The 24,849-nt window shown below is 38.9% G+C and overlaps 1 protein-coding gene across 1 annotated transcript; it reads left to right on the top strand.

Annotated features, from left to right (window-relative positions):
* Positions 1 to 3,245: 3,245 nt before the first annotated feature.
* On the top strand, positions 3,246 to 4,615 carry LOC111919305 (SKP1-like protein 1B). Its single transcript, XM_023914907.2, has 2 exons — positions 3,246 to 3,637; positions 4,271 to 4,615. Exons 1-2 carry the CDS (start codon positions 3,344 to 3,346, stop codon positions 4,442 to 4,444), a joined length of 468 nt encoding a protein of 155 aa, XP_023770675.1. The 5' UTR covers positions 3,246 to 3,343; the 3' UTR covers positions 4,445 to 4,615.
* The last annotated feature ends 20,234 nt before the right edge of the window (positions 4,616 to 24,849 follow it).

Genomic DNA, 24,849 nt, shown 5'->3' with positions numbered 1-24,849 from the left:
TTTAGAAAACCATTTATAGTGTCCTACTCGGTAAAATAGTATACAGTGTAGTAAATCATTGTGCATGCGGGTTATCAATCACATGTGATTGATATGATAACTGGCATGTTTAACTTGTATTCCCCCCCCCCCTATAAAACATGTAAAAACATTTAAAAGGTTCATTCATGGGTATGAACTCACCTGGTGTAAGTAGGTCCGACGAGGGTGCCGGTTGGGTGTTCGGGGCTTGATTACTCGCGATGTCCCTATGTAAAATGTAATAATGTCCATATATAATTAATTAGATATACATTCACTAATTATATGGAACATTACACTCCAACGAGGTTAAACACCTCAAAACTAGCGTTTGGAGTGACCCGGGTGACATCTACGGACGTGTAATGGCACTAGGGACTTGGGATTTGAGTTTACTCCCCAAGAGTAAACATTTAAGGGGGTTTACAGCCACATAGCACATACATACATGAGTTCACGGCCGTGAACTCATGTTGGTGCGATTTTGAGTGTTTAATGGCTTGTTTGGACTTAGGGATTGTTGGTATGAATTTCTAAAATGCCTTGGAATGGACTAAATGAACTTTTACCATTTAAAAGGGAGTTCACGGCTGTAAACTTGGAGTTTACGGCCGTAAACTCTCCTATGGTTAAGGATAATTGATTTGAGGCACTTAAAGCAATCACATGTGATTCTAGTAATTTTTCCAAGCCTTGGGATGATTTAAGGGCATCATTTAACATACCTTTATGAGTTTACGGCCTAAGGGTATGTGCCATGGCCTTAAACTCTTGTATGATACATTTTGATATGTTTAAGGCCTCCTAACTATTTTTAGATGGTTCTAGGATTTACCACAAGGCTATTGGGGGACAAAATCAAGGTTTTGGGCATGATTAAGGGTGTTTACGGCCTTGGTACATGCCTGGGCCGTAAACTCCTTTTGACCCTTCAATTTGTTGTGTTTAAATGATCCAAACCCCAAATATCAAGTCCCTAAATTTTGTATTAAGCCAAAGGGTGTTTTAGGAGTGTGTTTGGGACATTTTAACATGCTTAAGGGGTGTTTATGGCCTTGGCATATGCCTGGGCCGTAAACTCTCTTTTATACTCCAAATCCTTATGTTTTAATGTTTAAACACTCCTAGGCAAGTCCCTTAATTTATTTCCAAGCCTTTAGGGACTTTTGGGGGTCATTTTGGCCTTTATTTTGGGGTTTACGGCCTAAGGAGGAGCTTAGGCTGTAAACTCCATTCTAACAGCTTCTAAGTCCGAATTTTTAGCTATAAACACAAATCAATATGTTTAGAATAAGCTAGGGTAAGTGGACTTACGATTTGGAAGCGTTTGGTTGCGGATTTGGGGCGAAAACGAGTCTAGAGAGAGAGTATAGAGAGAGAGGGTGGAAAAGCTCCAAATGGAGTTTACTCCCCTTTATATATGGGTGGGAGTTGGAGCTCAGTGGAATTCTACCCAATACTGTCGTTAGACGGGGCTTTTGGTCGCACCCGATTTAGTGGTTGTAATAATAAAAACTAACTTTTTCCAATTAAATGGAAATGTGTGTTATGTGTTTTTATTCCCTTTTTTCACGACTTAACGGCATATTAAATGTAAACAAATGGAATGTTTATTAAATTGGCGACCTCTAATTAACGGAACTTTTATAAACTGGAATATTCCGTTAACGGTAACGGGGAAATGTAACGGAACAACTTGGGTTGTCACATGTTCTCAATTTCAACTACTGCCCAAGCAATAGGATACACATGGTTATTTGCATCCCTCCCTATGGCAGTTAGCAACTCACCTTTACATTGTCCTTTCAAAAAACTCCCATCAAGCCCTATAACTCTTCGACAACCAACTTTCCATCCTTCTTTGATAGCCTTAAAACATGTATACATTCTATGGAAAGTAGTAGTGTTATCAGGGTTTACAGTGACAGATATTTGAATTGTACTCCCTGGATTGGACCTCATCAATTCATGTCCATAATCCAAAACTTTTGCATAGTGATCACTCAACTTTCCATCTATTAAAGAAATTGCCTTACACTTTGCTCTATAACATTTTGACCATGAAACCTTGCAATGGAACCTGCTTTGAATAATAGCTTGCATTTCCTTACATTTCAGATTTGGTTTCCTAATCATCTCCTTCAGAAACTGCCTAGCTATCCATGTGGGATCCATAAGATTAGCACTACGGAAATTCCTAACACAGGTATGTTGCTCAACCATTTTTTGATTTGGAATGTTCTTTCAGTGCTCATCCATGAGGCCCTTACAACAAAGGGACATTGAAATTTCTCAGGGTCACTTGCACATACAGCCACGAGCCTTACACTATCACATTTCTTGAACCTAATTGGATAACCCCTACTTATAGAGTAATTTGTCAAACAAAGCTTTAATTGGTGTGGTGATTCATACCTCTCTCCAAGAACTGGCTTCATATTATTTCATTTCACCTTCGGATCATGGGTTGAGTATTGAAACTGAAATTTTTCTTCATCGTCACTCTCACTATCACTCTGCTTTTCCTGCGGTGCTTCATCTTCCGACATTCCTTCAAAATCATTTAGGTTTATCTCAGGTATGGTGCATTCGTCAAGCGCTTCGTCTGTGAGAGTATTTAGGAACTCATCTTTGCATCGACTTCTTTGTTTGTGTTTGAAAAACTCATCCAATTCCACGTCAATGGTATCGAAGTCATCTACCGTCTCCATTATCACTACAAAACAAAAATTAATCAAATATTTTAAGGGAAACACGATATTGGAGGACCACATGGATTTTCTTACCTTTGATTCTTCTCAGGTAACGTTTTGCTTTGATGGAGGGTAAGAAGGGGTTTTTTACAGAGGAGTTGATGACGGGGTGTTTAATGGAGGGTTATAAGGTCAATGAGCTGGGGTAACCGGCTCTTATAAGGATTACCGGTTGTTAGGGCCAAACTGAGTGTATTAGCCGGTAATCTGTCATTTTTCATAAGTAAAATTTAATTTACGACTAAATTATAAACTGGGGCAAAATTTTGGGATTTTTTCGCAGATTAGTTAATGGTAACCCTTAACTTTTTATAGAAACACGAATTAAATTTTGCAAAAAGTAACCCTTAACTTTTTATAGAAACACGAATTAAATTTTGCAAAAAGCTAAGGGTCCAATATGCAAAAATCTCACAACTCTTGATCACCCCTTGTAACCGTATAAAAGAAAGAAGTGCACCCATCGCCCATCCATATCTTCAATTTTTGCAAAATTGACTTTGCATTCTCTCAAGGGTTTTCATCGTCCCCAAACTTTTTTAACCTAAATTCCGGCCGATCAAACCACCATGTCGTCGTCGAAGATGATCGTTTTGAAGAGTTCCGACGGAGAAACCTTCGAGGTCGAAGAGGCGGTGGCGTTGGAGTCACAAACGATCAAACATATGATCGAAGACGACTGCGCCGACACCAGCATACCGCTACCAAACGTCACAAGCAAGATCCTATCGAAGGTTATCGAGTACTGCAAGAAGCATGTGGAGACACCGAAGACCGATGATAAGACAGCTGAAGAGGATCTGAAATCGTTTGATTCCGAGTTTGTTAAAGTGGATCAAGGGACTCTCTTCGATCTGATATTGGTTCGGTCTCTTTTACCCTTTTTCGTTTAATTGAATTTACGGTTTTTTTTTTCCTTTGTTCACGCTTGAAATTTATCTGTGTTTATTAGTTTGTTTTAATTCCTCGATTCTGTTGTGAAAGATATCTAGGGTTTCGTCAATTTCCTTGAAATTATCACACCGATTTTGTCGGTCAAATTTCCTAATTCATGTTTAAACGATGATAGATCGAGGATATGTAGATTGAAGATGTATGAACGATGGGGAAAACGAACCATCATAACAGAAAACAAATCATTATTGCTAATTCATTTCACAATTATATAATTCAAGTATTTGGATAATCCTACATGTGCTTATGCTCCCCTGATTATCAAATGTTTAGAGTAAATTACTAAATTATAAGCCTTTATTTTATCTATTACTTCTTTAAATAATCATTTTCACCAAACAACATACACTACTGAAGTTACTTCTTTACAACTTCAAGGCACAGAACCCCATTCAAACATTATCTCTTATACCATGTTTTATTACAGATGATTATCTGACTCTGATCCTTTCATGTCACTTATCCACTTTCAGTTTTTCTGTGTTTTACTTTAAGATATGGAGATTCCATACTTCAATTTGTATGAATTTTTTGTGTTTCAGGCTGCAAACTATCTGAACATCAAGAGCTTATTGGATTTGACTTGTCAAACGGTTGCTGACATGATCAAGGGGAAGACTCCAGAAGAGATTCGCAAGACTTTCAACATCAAAAATGACTTCACTCCAGAGGAGGAAGAGGAAGTGCGCAGGGAGAATGCATGGGCATTTGAGTAAATTCTAGAACCCCTAAGTTGTTTATAATCAAAGAGTCTTATAAAATGTTAATGGGTTTTCGTGCTTTTCTTAGAAAATGAACCTTGGAAAAAGATTGTTAATGTCTTCAAATCTTTGGTGGATGTTTTTGTTATGTTGGATATGATTATCGTCTTTGTGTTGGTGGTTGAATATTTTCTTCTGTTTTCTTTCGATAGCTAGAAAGCCTTTAGCTGCACTGTGTTTGATATGTTCTGGATCAAAACTAAGTCATTTGCTCTTAAGACAAAAGTGTTTGTCTTTTTGAAGAAGTGGGATCGATACTCTTTCCATCTCTCATCTTTGCAATATACAAATCCCTCATCTTTGCTATATATGTATATATATGAGACAATGTCTAATATAATTTTTATTTTTAGAATTTGTGAAGATGTAGAGGTTCAGGTGCACATAGCCAGTTTTTTAAAAAACTCAGTCTGGTTTTTTACTGGTCTGTTAATTATTGGTTTCGTTTAAAACCTGTTTGCAATATTGTTTAAAATCTATAGTTAACCTGAAAGCTTTTAGTGTTTAGAATGATTTTTGGATAATCCTTGGCCTATTTCAATATGTTTCCTTTAAGAATGGAATGGATTGGGTTTTGATCCGATCCAATTCGAACCCTTAAGAATTACATGGGTTTGAAACATAGTTTTTGATATGTTTACTGGTTAATGACTAATACCTACAAACTATTTTATATTAAATGGGCCGATTATGGATAATTACAAATCCGATCCGTTTATAACAAGTTCTGTATAAATTTTAGAATTCTAAATTTATATTTTGTACAACCTAAAGTTTGCTTTTAATTCTAATCGAAAGTCGAAAGAGAAAAGGCATAAGACTAAGGTTGTGTTTAGGATTATTTTTGAACATCAAAAGTTTTTTTTGTTAAAAGGCATTTTGTAAAATGATATTTTGTAAAATAAGTTTTTTAAAATGTGTTTGGAGTAGTAAAATGATTTTTGGTTTTACTTTTAATGTAAAACAACAAAAAGTTAGTTTTTGTGATTTTTAGAAACTTTTCATTTTCTTCTATCCTAAAAGTCATTTTCAAATTTTTTTTGAATTTTCCAAATACCTTTTGACTTTTTAGAAAAGTTAAAGCTTAAAATTATTCTAAAAGGAATCCCAAAACACCCCTAAGTTGTTTTTACATAGGATTTGAAGATTTTATTTTTAGATTTTTAGTGTTCTACCAAGAATCATGATATCATTTCATTTATATTTTATCAAGCAATCATCATTTTTTTTTATAAATCATTGAAGTCATTTATTAATCAAAAGAAAGTTTGCAATTGTTTTTCTGTATAATGCAATCGACGGTCAAAAACCAAGCAAAAACTATTACAATACTGATTTTAATTCCAATCGAAAATCCTGAAGTACGTAATGTGTTTTCTAAATCAATATTTGTTTTATTTAATAAATGTTATGTTAAGATTTAAGTAAAGTGTGTTTGATTATTCAAAACTTGTGGGGTGAGTTTGGATATCTGTTGATTTGGTGGATAAGGGTATGAATTTGTTTATTAAAAACTTTGTGGGTTATGGAGCGGGTTTGGATCAAATTTTGAAATTCATAAAAGGGTTTGGATCAAGGTCTCATTGTCAAGTCTAGCTTCCTTAACTCATTCCATTGAGATTCTAGGAATCTAGGTTATGTTAATCTTTGTAATAAAGGTGTTAAACATACTTTCTACTTTAGAAATCGTATTTTTTTTTTTCTTTTTATAAATCGGAAGAAATTGAAATGAAGAACACAATGATGGTCAGAAGATGCAATGCATCATTTGTTTTGTTATTGATTATTTTTATTAAGGTTGTAAAAAACACTCGACGTTAGCTAGTCGGTTGATTGAGGTTAAGGGATTAATCGGCTAGACGATGATTAATCGAAGACCCTAAATTCTTAATTCTTTGAACTAAAAAAAAGAAAACTAAATATGACTAATATGATAACAAAGTTCATAAATATCTCATATGAATAATACGACACTAATCATTTCTTAAATAGTTTTTATTGATATATAATTTTTTCAAAGTGTTAAAAGTTTATCTCTTTCTATTGTTTCGTTAATTTCTACTGCTTCGCTCATTATATAGACAATAATAAATCGTTATACGTCTTCTTGTCTGTCGGGTAGCGTTTAGAGACTAATCGAAGATTAATCAGGACCTTGTCGAGATTTTTACAACACTGTTTTTATTAAGCAAAAGATATTAAGATTAAAAGGGGACTATTTCGTGTATGCTTTTATGTTTGAGATTGGGAAAAAATAAAAGAAAAAAAAGGAACCAAGTCGATTGAGAGATAAAAACCTCAAATGACATAACCAAAAAGAGGGAGAGAAGAGTTAGGGTTAAAAGGAGAAAAATGTTACTCAGTATGGTTTAAATGTTGAATGAGTAGGTTAGCATGTGCCTCATAAATAAAATGAAATGAGTTATGTGTTGTGGGGGGTCATACCCACTTGTGAATTTTCTACTAGGTTGGTTACTTGGTTAGCTTTTGTTATTTTTTCTTCTATTTTTATTTTTTATGCTCATAATGCTTTGGGTCATCCCACAATTATAGACCTATTATTCCGATGCCTTTTCATCAGAGATTGGTGGCCAAAATTGATTTGGCTTCGCCAAAATTCCTCATATCTTAAGACCTACAGCTCCTTTGGTAATGTGAAACCCGGGATAGTAAAAAAGAACAACTCATGACTAGGAAAGTGAATAACACATTAGAATTTATGTAACTCACGCTTTAAGGTGTGCTTCGTGCTAATGAGGAAAGAAAGAAGATCAACAAGACAGTCCATTTTGTGTAGATAGTAAAAAAAAAGGGTGCTGACCGCCGCCATCCTGATTTGCGATGATAAAAAGGAGAGGGTTTGTTCTTTGAGTAGGTCTGACAATTGTGTCGTATTCGGGTTGGCGGGTCGGTGGGTTAAAATATACCAACCCGAACACGACCCATTCAACTATACAGGTCACGGGTTGGCTGGTTTGGAACATAAACTCATATATGACCCGTCAACCCACTTATTTATATGGGTTCATAGGTTGGCGGGTTCATGTGTCAGATTTGAGTTTGTGGGTCAGATTTTGGGTTCGTGTGTTTGTGGGTCAGATTCCGTAAATAAAATTGATAATTAAACATGAATAAATTTTAATGCAAACATATCTTAATTTTAGAACGTTAAGTGTTACACATCCAAATTAAAATTAAAAACATTCATGGAAATATATTCAAACTAAAACATTAATACAATTGTTGATAAATTTAATCGCAGGCGTCGACGTTGTTCGATAATGATTCAATCGTTCATGTCGTCGTTCTTTGTGAGTTCGTTCTATCATTCATCACAGAGGGGAGACCGAGAGAGGGCTTAATCGATTTTGTTTGTGAGATACTGAGATTATTTAGGGGAGACACCAAACGTGTTGCAATGCAAATCAGCAAATGGTTACCCACGGGTCAAATGGTCAATGATATTGAGTATCCTATCCTAGTATAAAATATAACTGTACAGTATATACTACTTAATACATTTAAAAAAATATATAACTTTTTGTAATAAAATTATAAACGGTTTGGCGGGTCAACCCATATACTTTTTAAGAAACTCATATATGATATGTTTAATGAACGAGTTGACTGGTTGACAGGTTGAAAAACTCAACCCAAACCTGTTTATTTTGTTTCGTGTCGAGAATTGTCAGACCTATCTTTAAGGGATATTCCAAGATACCGGAGTACGTTGCATACTCTCTCATGTCCAACCAGTGGCGAGCCAGAACAAAAGTTTAGGTGTAGCATAATATTTTTGCAACATTATATATAAGAAGTTTTATTTTTTTATTTTTTTATTTTTTTATTTATTTTTAATTATTTTTATTTTTTTTGGGTTTGGGTTTTTCGGGATCGGGTTAAATGGGTTTGATTTTTTGAAATTTGGAAAGACTACATATATTTGCAATTCTAGTAGCTGGATCTAGGAATGTCAACGGGGGCAAACGGGACAATGATTGCATCCCCCGCCCCACCCTCGAAATCTCTAGCCTCCCTACCCCTGCCTCCGAATCCTAGGATTACCCCGCCCCCGTCCCCATTTGAGATGTCTTTTTTTATGCTAAAGAAGCTACTTTTTGGTCTAAAAGAAGTTATTTTTTAGGTAAAAAATAGTTATTTATAACATAATTTTAAATGTTAAAAACAAAAATATTATAAAATCTCAAAAACACTATACAAACAACTTAAAAACATTGTATTTTGTTGAATTTTAGAAGGTCAAAATCATTGCTATTATTTATTATATTTATATAACTAATATATATTAATAAATAATATATTTATGGGGACCCTATTTGGGGTTCAGGATGAGACTCTTGTTAGATGTCATTTTATGCATCTTTTAGGGTAGTTTTCATTATCATTTAACATCATATTTTGTACATTTACATGTCATTTGTTTAAATAATGTTCAAATCATGTATTTCGTTACAATCCCCCTACTGCTCATGTTTTCATGTCGATTTCAGATAGTTCGAGTGAAATAGTGCTTTGGGAGCTGTTGGATGCGCGTTTGGAGCTTAAAATGGAGTTGGAACTTAAGAAGGGTTCTGAGGAATGCTTGGAAGATGTTTTGGTCAAGAAACATTAGATCGAATTGATCACACGAAGATAGAAGCTGCAATATGAAGCTAAAGGATGTGCCTGACAGCTTTGACCCCTATCAATATTTTGACCATATCTCATGAACCGTAACTCCGATTGACAATTTTCAAAATGTTCTGAAAACTAGACGAAATTTCAGATGACTTAGGCAAAACATGAGATTGCAACTATTTTCCATGCAATCGCATGGAGCCTTTATGTTATCGTAACTTTGCCTGTAACTTGTCTTTGAGGTTTTTTTGTACCAAAAATTCATCTGGGAGAAAAAAAATGAAATCATGCGATCGCAACCCAGATACATGCGATCGTAAATTTTCCCCATGCGATCGCAAGTTTGCAAAAAAGTTCCAAAATAGCATCATACTTCATTAAAAAAGCTTGATACATGTTTTCTTCAAAACATGAGATCACAATTTTGATACATGCGATCGCATGCACATCGTTTTTGTTGTTGGACGTATAAATAAACCCACTTAACCTTCCAGTAACCTTAGTTGGCGATTCCTGAAGTTCCAAACAACGAAAATACGATTTTGGAGGCGTTTCTTCTCTGATTTCAACGATTTCTGAAGATCTGAAGACTATAGACCATCTCCTTCATTTAGATTAGTAAGATTAGTTGTTTGATGTCACTTTTCATATGTTTTCATCAGATTTTAGCCATGTATAGCTAAAACCTTAGTTTTCAGTTCTGCATTAGACAAGTACTTTTCATGTGATTGATCATTAGATCTGATTTTTGATTTGTGTTTCTATCCAGAGTCTTCAGTTTTGTTCTTAATGAATGTTTGGTTTTAAATTCTTGTTAGTCTGATCACCTAATTAGGGTTTAACATTCCTATTAATCAGTTAATAGAATCCATAATTGTTCTAATTAATTGGTAATAAGTAACAAGTAATAAATTGGTTTCGTGTTTGGGATTTGACTTTATTATAAACTGAAAAATCATATCTTTACGTATCCGAGCCTGTAAGAAGTATTGGGTATTACTGAGAATTTTACATAGATCTTAATGCAACTTTTCTGATCTTAATTAAGAGTTTGTTTGATTAGACAGTAAAAAGTTAGGGTTAATTGAAGAGCTTGTTTTGCTTAACTAAATAAGGTAAAAGAGATTATACTAGAGCTTGTTAGTTTTTCTCAACACCATCTTAGATAGAACGTATCTCAAATAACCAGGTCAATGTTGATTGCATGATTAGGAAAGTCACAGCAGAGCTGAAACCATTTTTATTATTGATTTTTGTTTAATTTAACATCACTACATTTTTAGTTTTTAGTTTTAATAAAAAAAACCCCCCTTTTATAATTTCTGTTTCTTGACTAGATGTGCCTGATGCAAAAAGGCATTATTTTTTAGGCTGTATCCCTGAGGATTCGACCATGCTTCCCTGTGATATCTTTTTAGTGCAATCTAAGCAGTGATAAATTTATTTGTTTAATATGCGCATGACTGCGTGTTCACAAACTCCCTTGTGGAACGAATCATATTTTTTTATTCCGAAATTACCCTCATCTTCTCCTCAAAACATCCCATATAAAATTTACTCCCCACCCTCTTCCGTTAAATCTAAACCCACAGATTCTTCAGAATCCGAATCTGAAGAATCGGACATAAGCGAAAATGGATACGATGCTGGAAAGACTCTTCGCGAGTGGGAAACACAAGAGGTTACCCAACAACCTCTATGTATCACTTTTCAAGAAGCTCAAAACTTTGAGCTTAAATGTGGTTTAATCCATCTTTTACCCCCATGCCGAGGCCTTGAGAATAAAGATCCTCACAAATTTCTCAAGGAATTCCATGTCGTCTGTTCAGGAATGAAACCTCATGCAGTTACTGAAGACCAGATCAAATTAAGGGAATTCCCCTTTTCGATTCAAGATCCAGCAAAGGAGTGGTTATATGACCTCCCGTCTGGTTCGATAACAAGTTGGAATGAGCTCGCCAAACTTTTTCAAGAGAAATATTTTCCCAAGGCGAAAGTGTCAAATTTACGCAGTGAAATTCTCAGTATAAAGTAAGGTAAAAGAGATTATACTAGAGCTTGTTAGTTTTTCTCAATACTAGCTTAGATAGAACGCATCTCAAATAACCAAGTCAATGTTGATTGCATGATTAGGAAAGTCGTAGCAGAGTTGAAACCGTTTTTATTATTGATTTTTGCTTAATTTAATATCACTGCATTTTCAGTTTTTAGTTTTAATCAAAAACCCCCTTTTTAGTTTGCAACTTTACGTGATAAACATGTCTTAGAGGCTTGGATCTGTAATCTGGAGCCTTGCCATGGCTTAAAAAGCGTCTGCATGGATGGAGGTCTGCGAGGACTCGGCGAGTTGGATGAGCAACTCGGCGAGCCCGATGAATTTGGGCGTGAACTCGACGAGTTGGATGAATAACTCGACGAGTCCGTTGAAGTTTGCCTTGAACTCAGCGAGTCGTTAGAAGACTCGGCGAGTCGACCAGGGTTCTCCCGATTCTTGGGCACGTATGAGCTCGGCGAGTTAAAGGAGAACTCGATGAGCCAATCAAGGATTTCACGACTTCTCGAGTTTAGGAAGGACTCGACAAGTCGGTGGACTGCACTCGACAAGTCGAGTCAACATGGACTGTTGACTTTGACTGTGGGCGTTGACTTTGACCAAGAGTTGACCACTTGACTTCTGAGGGTATTCTGATAATTTGGAAACTTATGAAAAAGGGTTTTATGGTACTTATAGGTAGTGGAGTTCGTGTTGGTGATCCGGGAATTGAAGCTTACTAGTTTCTGATGTTAGTTGCGAGGTGAGTTATCCTTACCATACTAAGGGGTATAAGGCACCAAGGCCGGCCCATTTGATATGTTATCTTGAGTTGTGTTAGATGTTGAGTATGACTTAGTGTTGCATGCTAGTGGTTATGCCTGTTAGGTAGGTCTGTAGAACTACCTGTGATGTTATATGATTATTGCATGCTCGATTCTTATGATTTATGTGTTTGTTATATGCGGCGGGTTGAGGTTGTACTGCTTTGTGCGGTAGCCAACAAACCCTAGGAGCCTTCCAGTTACGGGCTAAGGGAGACTTGTACTATAGGCTCGGGAGCATTCCAGTTACGGGCTAAGGGAGACTCGTACTGTGGGCTTGGGGGGCATTCCAATTACGGGCTAAGGGAGACTCGTACTGTGGGCTCGTGGGTATTGCAGTCTGTAGGGTTGTGGACCCGTTATGTGTTGTTCTGTTCAGTTCGTTATTATATGTTATTGTTGATATGGTTATGTGGACTGTATGTGTATCGGTATTTGGGGGGTAACTCACTAAGCTTTCGGGCTTACAGTTTCAGTTTATTGTTTCAGGTACATTAGGGGATCGCGACAAGGCAAAGGCGTGATCGTACAACTCCTCCTGTTATGTTTATGTTTATGGGAAAAACTCTGATAATTAATATTTTGAAAACAAAGTTGCAATGTTTTGATGAACTTGACATGTTTAAAAAGTTTAAATTGGTTTGAAATTTTGGATGTTACAAGTTGGTAATAGAGCCTTGGTTTGAGTGAATTGGAGGAACATTCGTGCGAATCCAGTCTCAAATCAAGGAAAGATTTCAAAATGGTTTTAAATGGTTTTCAAAATAAGTAAAGGAGGATACAGGGTGTACGATCAACCGGAGCCAGTAAGTAGACCCCAAAATACCATACAGTTATTTGGTTATGTGATATGATAGAACAACATGCTAGTACTAGGCAAGGGATCTTCAGGAATTGCATGGTAGAATTGCCTGATACATGATGCCTGCTAGCCTAGAGTTTCCCTTATATGAAATTGACATCATTACTATAGTTATCTAGTGTAGGCATCACGGATATACATAATTAAGATCTTATAGCCTGAGAATGTTTGATTTAGCCTTATTTCTATTCTTGTTTGATTGGGAGCTTAGGGAAGGATTGAATATTCGAAAGTCTATAGGGTCCAGTGTTATGTATGGCTAGCATACACTAGTGTTGTAGGGTTGGTGGAAGTTTTGTGGGTGAATAGGTTGTTTGGGATGAGTCCGCCGACATCGAGGCATTTAGCCTTCCTTTAGGAGTGGGGTATGAGTGCTCGATATGATCATGTGTATTGTTAGGGCATTGTGATGATACTTGGGACAAATATAGGTAGGTGTGGAAGGTAGTATGGGCCCATAGTACTGAAAGCACAGGACCCATATGCGTAGCAAGGAAGTCACAACCCGTAGGGTTTTGTTGGGGGTTGGCTCCTAGTTATTTGTATGAGTTATCTGATATCTTGTGTTATATTTCAGAATGGTGATGACCAGGCGCTTTGTGACTGGATCTGGTTCGGGATCAGGATCAAAATCAGGAGAGGGCGGACAGGGGACGCTGACAACGCCTGAGACTATCGGCCAAATGAGGCCAGATGAGATGGATGACAAGATCCGAGAGATCCTGGGCGATGAGGTTGTTGCGTTGTTCCGGGCCGAATTGCCGAAAATGTTCGGGTCGATTAAGACCGCCATGGTGGAGTATTTTGATGATCGCTACGCAGCCCTTGTAGAGACAGCCGCAGTAGCAGCTGCATCAGCTGTATCCGTGGCAGGGGTAGGAGTTGGTAGGAGTTTTTAGTACCGGGACTTCGATAACACGAAGCCCCCTACTTTTGATGGGACGCAGGATCCCATCAAGGCTATGAGGTGGATTTCCGATGTGGAGGGGTGTTTCTTCACCTGCTCGTGTCCTGTTGACCAAAAGGTCAAGTGTGCTCTGAACCTGCTTAGGTCCGGGGCAAAGGACTGGTGGAGACTTGCAACTGGATCGTACACTAATGATCAGAGAGCTGCTATTACTTAGGAGCAGTTCAGGGATATGTTCCGCGCCCGTTACATTCTGCGGGTTGAGCGGGAACGTTTGGCATAGGAGTTTCTGAGTTTGAGACAGGATGGGGAGTCGGTGATAGAGATCACCCATATGTTCACTGAGCGGGCGATGTTCTGCCCAGAGTTTGCTTCCGAGCAGTCTCAGATGACCCGTTATATGAGTATGCTCAAGACTGATATCCGACAGTTTGTATCTACCCAGAGATGTGATACTCTTCTGGAGTTGTAGGAGTCCGCCAGACGGCGGGAGTTAGAGATTGAGTTGCAGCTGAGGGAGCAGCGGCCGACCTCGACCTAGTCGCAGTCGGCGCCGAAGCGGTCTAAGACCGCTGATTCGAGGTCTGGGAGTCAGCAGAGCCACTCTTGTGGGAAGTGCGGCAGGGTTCATTCCGGGATTTGTCGAGCCAGTAGTGGGTGCCACATGTGTCGCAACGAGGGGCACTATGCAAAGGATTGTCGTCAGGTCGCTCCAATACCAAGTACGAAGTTATGTTAATATTTTGATCAAGGTTGGCCATTTGAAGGCCAACTGCCCGTTACTCGCCGCCAAGCCGGTGCAGGCTGCAGCGCCAGCTACTTTGAGGATCACGGATGGGAGGCCAGTCAGGGCAGAGCCTCCGAAGGCTCAGGGTCGTGCTTTCCAGCTTACGGTGGAGGAGGCCAGGGCAGCACCAGATGTGGTTGTTGGTATGTTTCTATCCTTATCACGTTTTCTTTATCTGTTGTATGCTTATCTGTTGTACCTGCATTTAGGTATGTTTTTGGTGAACCCTTTGCCTGCTTTGGTCTTATTTGACTTAGGGGCGAGTCGGTCCTTCATATCTCAGTCTTTCAGTAGGGAGTTCGGTGCACCAGTGGGTGAGTTAGAGTGTCCGTTGCGAGTGTCTATCGCCAACGAACATGGGGTTTCCGCTTCCTCAGTTTATTGAGGGTGTGACTTGGAGATTTTTGGGGTGTCCTTTCCGATAGATTTGATTCTGATCCCCATGGGGGAGGTATGCGTGATCGTGGGCATGGATTGGCTCAGTCAATTCGGTGCTATGATTGATTGCGAGGGCCAGTGAGTGGTAATTCGAACCCCAAGTGGGGGAGAACTGCTTGTATATGGTGTGGGCACCAGAGCAAGATCAGGGTTTTGTTCAGCTGCCAGGGCTCGATAGTACATTCAGCATGAGTGTATGGATTATCTAGCGTACATGGTAGATACGCGAGTCAGGGACCAGATTTCGGTTTCCGATGTACCAGTGGTTAGGGAGTTTGCTGATGTGTTTCCGGAGGAGTTGCCAGGGATACCTCCGGAGAGGCAAGTCGAGTTCAGGATCGACCTGGTGCCTGGTGCAACCCCTATCGCTAAGGCTTCGTACCGGTTGGCGTCACCAGAGATGCAGTGTAACAACCCAATTTTTCACGTCCAAAAATTTTGTTTGTAAAAACATTACTTGGAAATCATTAATAACTAAAACATTGTATAATTAAACCATTTCACATCGAAAACCAAATTGAAATCCTCAACATTTAAACAACCAAAATATCAGAGTGTCAATCCCAGAATAAACTCATAACTGCGGAAACAAAAGTGTGTGTGATATGCTGCTACCGGGCCTGCTCCTTCCCCTTGGCTGAAGAGGTACCTGAAACAACAATTGAAAAACGTAAGCACAAAGCTTAGTGAGTTCCCCCACTGTACCACATACCATAATAATCACATAACATACATCTATTGTCAGGCATATATGGGTGCCCGACCTACCCCTTCGGTCCTCTCGACTGAATATTGCCTAGCATACCTGGGTGTTGGCCTCCCCTTCAGTCCTCTCGACCAGATACCGCCTAGCATATCTGGGTGTTGGCCTCCCCTTCGGTCCTCTCGACCGGGTACCAGAGACTACCTCTCCCCTCTACTACTACCACATAATACGTACCACAATATAAGAAATCTATCTGGCATGGCTGGGTATAACTACCCCTTCGGCCCTATCGACCGGATATCTTGGGGACTATCTCCCCTACTACCACTAACACATAGCATCACATCATACTAACACATAAGCATGGAACAGGTAGTAGTAACCCTAGATGATTATCATAGAGACAATCATCCACATACAATTCCTACTGGTGGGCCGGCATTGTGGCCGTAGACCCACCGCTACTGGAAGGTAACTCACCTCGAAGTAGCTGTTGATCTGGTCGAGAACTTACTGCCTACTGCTGCTCCGGAAATCCTCCGACTGCAATTCCCACAACATACTCAATCAATCACTGCTAACTGTCCATTGGGTAAAATGACCATTTTACCCCTGATCATGTCATAAGTCAAAGCCAGAGTCAACTTTCAGTTGACCCGACTCGCCGAGTTGGCTCTCCAACTCGCCGAGTTCCTATCCAATCGAATGTCCTGTATCCCGTCCCTACTCGTCGAGTTAGGCGTTGACCCGACGAGTTCTTCTTCTAAACTGAGGTTCAAGTCCTTCATCCTACTCGCCGATTTGTATGAACAACTCGCCGAGTTCATCTTCATTCGAAGAACACTATGCGGAGACTCGCCGAGTTTTATGAACAACTCGTCGAGTTCATCTTCATCCGATGAACACTTATGCTGCGACTCGTCGAGTTGTATGAACAACTCGCCAAGTCTGTTCTTGATCTAAGGAGATTGCCTTGAACTCGCCGAGTCAGGGCATGGACTCGCCGAGTTCCTCAATGGATGAGTTTGGCTTCCAACTCATTGAGTCACACCCCGTGACTCACTACACACACTCGACACAACGAAAAGGGGACAACTCGGAGACTCGCGAGCAGACTCGCCGAGTCGTCGCCATGCAATCACTATATATGCAATTTTGCTCGATTCCAGTCCATGCCATTCACAGATCTGGGTTCCTAGAGCATGAATGACACGTAAAGTTTCCAACTTTACGTGTAGATACTCACCAATGAGGGATTTAGGGCTCAAAATGCCTCAAAAGGGTAGATCTAGGGTGAACAAGCAACATGGGTCCATAAAGGCAACGGATCTAAGCTCCTGGGGCTCAATCATGCCTAGATCTAAAGGCCAATCAACTTATTACGAATTATATTGCACATACAAGCTTGGGGAAGGGCTCAAGAAAGACTTAATGGAGCAATAAGCATAAAAACATAGGGAAAACGGGCTATACCTCAAAGAAATCATTGAGAGAACACTAAGATGCTTGGCTTCCTTCCCTTCCTCTTGATCTACTCCACTTCCTTCTCAAATCCTTCAAGAACACACAAAATGATTCAAACTCTCAAGGAAAGAAGCTTTGGAACGAGGGTTGGGAGCTCTGAGGTGAATGGGGGCTAGCTTGGGGTGGACATGAGGTTTAAATAGGGTGCAAACCCCTGAAACTTAGGGTTTCATCCAACAGCGGTGACTCGCCGAGTCCAGGATATGGACTCGCTGAGTCGCCAACTTAAACATGTCCCGGGTCCCGTATCTACTCGGCGAGACGGACCTATGACTCGCCAAGTCCAAGGCTAAAAAAAGAGAATACTCAAATAAGATTTACGTACCAGGAACCAGGTGCTACATGCAGGAGCTATCGTCGCAGTTACAGAAACTGTTGGGTAAACAGTTCATTCGACCTAGCAGCTCTCCATGGGGAGCGCTGATTCTTTTTGTCTAGAAGAAGGAAGGTTCGCACCGAATGTGCATTGATTACTGGGATTTGAACAAGCTAATGGTGAAGAATCGTTACCCACTCCCGAGGATAGACGATCTCTTCGATCAGTTGCAGGGTGTATCTTGGTTTTCCAAGATAGATTTGAGGTCTGGGTATCATCATGTCAGTGAGAAAACCGCGTTCCGAACTCGTTATGGACATTACGAGTTCGTGGTGATGCCGTTTGGGCTCACCAATGTGCTAGCAGTATTTATGGACCTGATGAATCGGGTCCACAAACCGATGCTTGACCGCTTGGTCATAGTATTTATAGATGATATCTTGGTGTATTCCAAGACCCAAGAGCAGCATGAGGAGCATCTGCGGGAGCTGTTGGGAGTCCTAAGACGATAACGGATGTACGCAAAGTTCTCGAAGTGTGAGTTTTGGTTGCGAGAGGTCCAGTTCCTCAGACATCTCGTCAACCAAGAGGGGATTTTGGTCGATCTGGCCAAAATCGAGGCGGTTATGCAATGGGAGGTCCTGAAATCTCCCTCAGATATTAGGAGTTTTCTGGGGTTGGCAGGATACTACCAGAGATTTATGCGGGATTTCTCCAAGATTGCAGTACCCCTCACTCGTCTGATAAGGAAAGGGGTGTATTTCCGGTGGGGCCCCGAGCAGGAGAGGGCGTTTGAGACCCTCCATCAGCGTTTGTGTGAGGCACCAATCTTGACACTCCTAGAGGGAGTTGAGGATTTTGTGGTGTTCTGTGATGCATACATCACATGTTTAGGAGTGGTCCTCATGCAGAGGGGACGAGTGATAGCCTACGCATCGCGGTAGCTGAAGCCGCATGAGACAAGATACCCTATGCATGACTTGGAGCTGGGGGCGGTGGTGTTCGCCCTCAAGATATGGAGACATTACCTTTATGGGGTTCGTTGTACCATTTACATGGATCACAAGAGCTTGAGACACATCATGGATCAACCGAACCTGAACATGAGGCAGCGCAGGTGGCTGGATGTAGTCAAGGACTATGATTGTAAGATCCTTTACCACCATGGTAAAGCGAATGTGGTTGTGGATGCTTTGAGCCGCAAGTCGGCTGGGTCTTCCACCCCTGCGATATGTATGAGGACAGTGGTGGATTCCCCGCTTGTGATTTTGATTAGAGATGCCCAGATAGAGGGCATACGACCGGAGCATTGGAAGCTGGAGAGGATCAAGGGTGAGATGACCAGGTTCGTGCAGGATAGTCGGGGATTACTGACTCGATGCGGTCGGGTTTGGGTTCCGATGTCTGGTGGGGTTAGGCAGATGGTTATGGAGGAGGCTCATAAGTCTCACTTCTCTATTCACCCGGGAGCCACCAAGATGTACCGGGATTTGAGTTTGAGCAACTGGTGGCCGTGTATGAAGCGCGAGATCGCTTGGTACGTCGAGAGGTGCTTGACTTGTAGGATAGTCAAGGCCGAGCATCAGAAGCTGCATGGAAAGCTGCAGCCCCTGGAGATTCCCATGTGGAAATGGGAACAGATCACGATGGACTTTATCACAAAGCTACCAAGGACGGCGAAGGGGTTTGATGCCATTTGGGTCATCGTGGATCGATTGACCAAGAGTGCCCATTTCTTGGCCATACGGGAGAGTTCGTCGGCCGAAAAGTTGGCCGAAGTGTACGTTCGCGAGATCGTGTCTCGCCATGGGATACCCGTTTCCATTGTCTCTGATCGGGATGTCCGGTTTACCTCCCGCTTCTGGAAACAATTTCACGAGGAGCTGGGCACGCGGTTGCGCTACAACACAACATTCCACCCGCAGACTGACGGCCAGAGCGAGCGGACTATTCAGACCCTCGAGGACATGTTGAGGGCGTGTGTCATTGACTTCGGTGAGAGTTGGGATTCTCACCTACCGCTTGCAGAGTTCGCCTACAACAACAACTATCATTCCAGCCTTGGCGCCCCGCCATTCGAGCTGTTGTACGCGCGAAGGTGTCGCACCCCGGTTTGTTGGGGTGAGGTTGGTCACATGGTGATGGGTCGGACGGAGGTGGTCTTGCAGAATACCGAGAAGATTCAGCAGATCAGGCAGCGACTGCAGACCGCTCAGAGTCGGCAGAAGAGTTATGCTGACAGATGCCGATCTAAGTTGGAATTTCAGGTGGGTGATATGGTACTCCTGAAGGTCTCGCCGTGGAAAAGAGTGATCCGCTTCAGGAAGATGGGAAAATTGGGCCCTCGATATATTGGGCCATTCAGGGTCATTGTCAGGGTTGGCAAGGTGGCTTATAGGCTTGAGCTTCCGGAGGAGCTTAGCCAGATTCACAGCACGTTCCATGACTCGCAGTTATGGAAGTGCATCATGGACCAGGAGGCGGTTGTATCGTTGGATGATATTCAGGTCGATGAGCGTTTGAACTACGTGGAGAGGCCTGTGGCCATGTTGGAGAGGAAGAATAAGATTTTGCGGAACAAGGAAATACCTTTGGTGAAGGTGAAGTGGGAGCATCGAAGGGGATCCGAGTGGACATGGGAACCGGAGGCAGAGATGCGCGGACACTATCCAGCGTTGTTTGTTCCAAGGGATTTCGAGGGCGAAGTCTAGTTCAAGTGGGGGAGAATTGTAACACCCCGATTCTCAGGTATTGATTTAAATAAGAATTTCTTTGGTTTTAAGTCATACTCGACGAGTTAAGGCTGCCCTACTCGTCAAGTAGCAGCGAGGTGGGATCGCGCATTTAGTGACCTACTCACCGAGTCCACAAAGGGACTCGACGAGTAGGAGCTGGCAGATGAAACCCTAAATTTCGGGGTATTTCACCCTATTTAAAGGATCATAGGCCATCCCCTAGCCTCCCCTTTCACTGCTTCTTTCCCCTCTAAAGCCCTGATCGTGTGTGAGCTCTTTTGTGCATTCTTAAGCTTGGAGGAGGATTTCCTCGGAGAAAAGAGCTTGGAGAATCAAGCATTTAGAAGCAAGGAGCTTGACGGACCTGAAATCTATTGTAGTTATCATCTTCTGGAAGGTATAAATCGTTACCCTAACCTCATTCATTCTAGATTCCCTCTTTGAACAAATTCTAGGGTTTTCAAAGTAGGATTGGAAGCTATTCTTCCTTGCAACCTCAGATCTGAAGTTGTAACTTCGGAACTAAGCTCCTTTGGGTTTCTTAGTACATAAAGTTTCCAGCTTGTGCAAGAATGAGACTCTCCCAAGGTGTAAAGCCCCATTGGAAGCATAGTTTGGTCATTTAGAGCCTTTAGAACCTTGCATGTGCGTAAAGTTTGCAACTTTACGTGATAAACATGCCTTAGAGGCTTGGATCTATAATCTAGAGCCTTGCCATGGCTTAAAAAGCGTCTGCATGGATGGAGGTCTGCGAGGACTCGGCGAGTTGGATGAGCAACTCGGTGAGCCCGATGAATTTGGCCATGAACTCGACGAGTTGGATGAACAACTCGACGAGTCCGTTGAAGTTTGCCTTAAACTCCGCGAGTCGATCAGGGTTCTCCCGATTCTTGGGCACGTATGAGCTCGGCGAGTTAAAGGAGAACTTGACGAGCCAATCAAGGATTTCACGACTTCTCAAGTTCAGGAAGGACTCGACGAGTCGGTGGGCTGCACTCGACGAGTCGAGTCAACATGGACTGTTAACTTTGACTATGGGCATTGACTTTGACCAAGAGCTGACCAGTTGACTTCTGAGGGTATTCTGATAATTTGGAAACTTGTGAAAAAGGTTTTATGGTAATTATAGGTAATGAAGTTTGTGTTGGTGATCCGGGAGTTGAAGCTTACTAGTTTCTGATGTCAGTTGCGAGGTGAGTTATCCTCACTATGCTAAGGGGTCTAAGGCACCAAGGCCGGCCCATTTGATATGTTATCTTGAGCTGTGTTAGATGCTGAGTATGACTTAGTGTTGCATGCTAGTGGTTATGCATGTTAGGTAGGTCTGTAGGACTACCTATGATGTTATATGATTATTGCATGCTCGATTCTTATGATTTATATGTTTGCTATATGGAGTGGGTTGAGGTTGTACTACTTCGTGCGGTAGCCAACAAACCCTAGGAGCATTCCAGTTACGGGCTGAGGGAGACTCGTACTGTGGTCTCGGGAGCATTCCAGTTACGGGCTAAGGGAGACTCGTACTGTGGGCTCGAAGGCATTCCAGTTACAGGCTAAGGGAGACTCGTACTGTAGGCTCGTGGGTATTGCAGTTTGTAGGGCTGTGGACCCATTATGTGTTGTTCTGTTCAGTTCGTTATGATATATTATTGTTGACATGGTTATGTGGACTGTATGTGTATCGGTATTTTGGGGGTAACTCACTAAGCTTTCGGGCTTACAGTTTCACTTTATTGTTTCAGGAACATCAGGGGATCGCGGCAAGGCAAAAACGTGATCGTACAGCTCCTCCTGTTATGTTTATGTTTCTGGGAAAAACTCTGATAATTAATATTTTGAAAACAAAGTTGTAATGTTTTGATGAACTTGACATGTTTTAAAAAGTTTATATTGGTTTGAAATTTTGGATGTTACAAAATAAACCTAAGGGAAAACTGCAATAAAGTCCTTATATATTGACATCATAATCGATTTAGTCTTTATATCTTTTTTTATTCAATTAAGTCCAAAAAACTGGTAATCGTATTCAATTTAACCATTTTACTCGATCAACAGGTCATCCAACTTTCAAAAATTACATCTTTGGCCCATATTTTAGAATTTATTACAAATTTGGTCAAAAATTTACACTTTTGGCCTATATTTTAAATTTTATTACAAATTCGGTTCAAAATTTACCCTTTTTACCCTAATTTTAGAATTTTGTTTTGAAATCATAGTAACTTTAGTTTTTTTTACAACTTTTTTTCTCAAAATTTTGTTTCGAATATGTTTTTTCTTTATAAAATCATATTTGTACAAAAAAATATATTTTCACATAAAAATCTTATATTTTCTATATAAAAACTTTTTTTTTAAAAAATTGTATACGAAATACGTATTTATAAAAATAGGTATTTATTAAGTACATAAATATATACAAATCCTTTTTTATAAAAAAAATGTATACAAACATGTATTTTACAAAAAAAAAAAATGTATACAAACACCTATTTTATTATAAATACATTTGTACGCAAACACATACTTATAAAAAAAGTTGTATATAAATGCCTATTTAATAGTAAACATATACATTTCTTTTGTAAAAACATATTTATATGCAGCCAAATAAGTGTTTGTATACATTTCTTTTGTTAAAAACATATATATATATATATATATATATATATATATATATATATATATATATATATATATATAATAAAGACCTATTTTATAATAAATGCATTTGTATTCAAACACGTATTATATACAAAATTATTCAAACACGTTTTTATAAAAAAAATGTATACAAACGTGATTTTATAAAAAAGATATAGCTACACACCTATTTATGTGCATATATATATATATATATATATATATATATATATATATATATATATATATATATATATATATGTTTACTATGAAAATAGGTGTTTGTTTACATTGTTTTATATATATGTGTTTGTATACAAATGTATTAATAATAAAATAGTTGTTAACCGGATTTTTCTATATTTATGTACTTAATAAATACGTATTTTTATAAATAGATATTTCATATAAAAAAAACTTTTTAAAAAAGTTTTTATAGAGAAAATATAAAATTTTATGTAAAAATATGTTTTTTTGTATAAAAATGATTTTACAAAGAAAAACATATTCGAAACAAAATTTTGAGAAAATAGTTTTAATAAAAAGAAACTAAAGTTATGATGAATTTATAACAAAATTCTAAAATTTGGGCTGAAAGGCTAAATTTGGGACCAAATTTGTAATATAATTTAAAATATGGGTCAAAAGTGTAAATTTTAGACCAAATTTGTAATAAATTTTGAAATATGTGCCAAAATTTTAATTTTTGAAAGTTAGATGATCTATTGACTTGGTAAAAGGGTTAAAATGAATATGATTACCGGTTTTTAGGACTTGATTGAATAAAAAAAGATATAAGGACAAAATCGATGATGAGACCAATATGTAAGAACTTTATTGAAGTTTTCCCTGAAGCTAATTGGCAAGGCAGAAGAAGACATCAAATACAATGGATAGAGGAGTAGGGACAATAACATCTTATGTTTCCTATGTTTCCTTTTCGGATCTTGAGCAACAATAAAATGAGCTTCTAGTAATCTCTTCTTTGTTTTATTAAAGTGTTTGGATATTAGACTTAAAATTTTTGGACTACCTAAAAATATTTCACTAATTTAAAAATTATGGGCTATTTTGTGTTTGAGTTTATAATTTAGGAACAACCTAATTTTTTAGGAGTAACCTAAATTTTTTTCGAGATAGTATCATAATATAAAAACAAAATTCAAGGAAAAATTTATGTATTGGACGAAAGTAGGTGTGAGACTCGTGTATTACAGGGGTTGATTTAAAAAAAGATTAAGCAATAAAATGTAAACATAAAATATTTTTTAATATATAATTTTAAAATAAAAAAAGTTAATATCGTATATATGATACTTAATATTTTACATATATAAGTATACGATTTTAATTTTAAAAACTGAAACAAACCAAAAATTGACAAGTGGATAATATTTAATTCAAAAATATTACAAAATGACAAGTATCAAAATTCATGAGAGATTGACATGTTAAAAAAAAAAGAACCTTCGTTTATTATTAAGGAGGATTTGAAGGATAGCACCCCAACTCCCAAGTAGCTCGCCTATATGCCCAACTTGTAATTGAAACCACAATAATTGATCGAGAGTCAACACGAGTTCTCATATGAAGACGTATGTGTTTTACCCACTCGGTCACTAGCTAGTTGTTTTTTTGCATTGAAAGTTAACATTCATGTAATATATAAATTTTAAAACTATAATTTAAGTGAATAACCTACAAAGTATAAATCCACATATTTTGATCAATGATTTAACTCTCTATACATTTCATTTCTTTATAATTTTATTCTATCAAACTAATAGTAATATAACCTAAAAAGTAAGGTGTTCGAGAAGAGAAAGTTTCAAACTATATATTGGCATTGAAGAAGTAGAAAGTTTCAAACTACGAATTTAATGAACAATAAAACAATCAAAATATCACCATTTTAATGAACAATAAAACAATCAAAATATCACCATTT

Source organism: Lactuca sativa, chromosome 8, assembly GCF_002870075.4.
Source record: "Lactuca sativa cultivar Salinas chromosome 8, Lsat_Salinas_v11, whole genome shotgun sequence".
NCBI classification, from domain to species: domain Eukaryota; kingdom Viridiplantae; phylum Streptophyta; class Magnoliopsida; order Asterales; family Asteraceae; genus Lactuca; species Lactuca sativa.
This window is presented reverse-complemented; position numbering and strand designations above follow the sequence as displayed.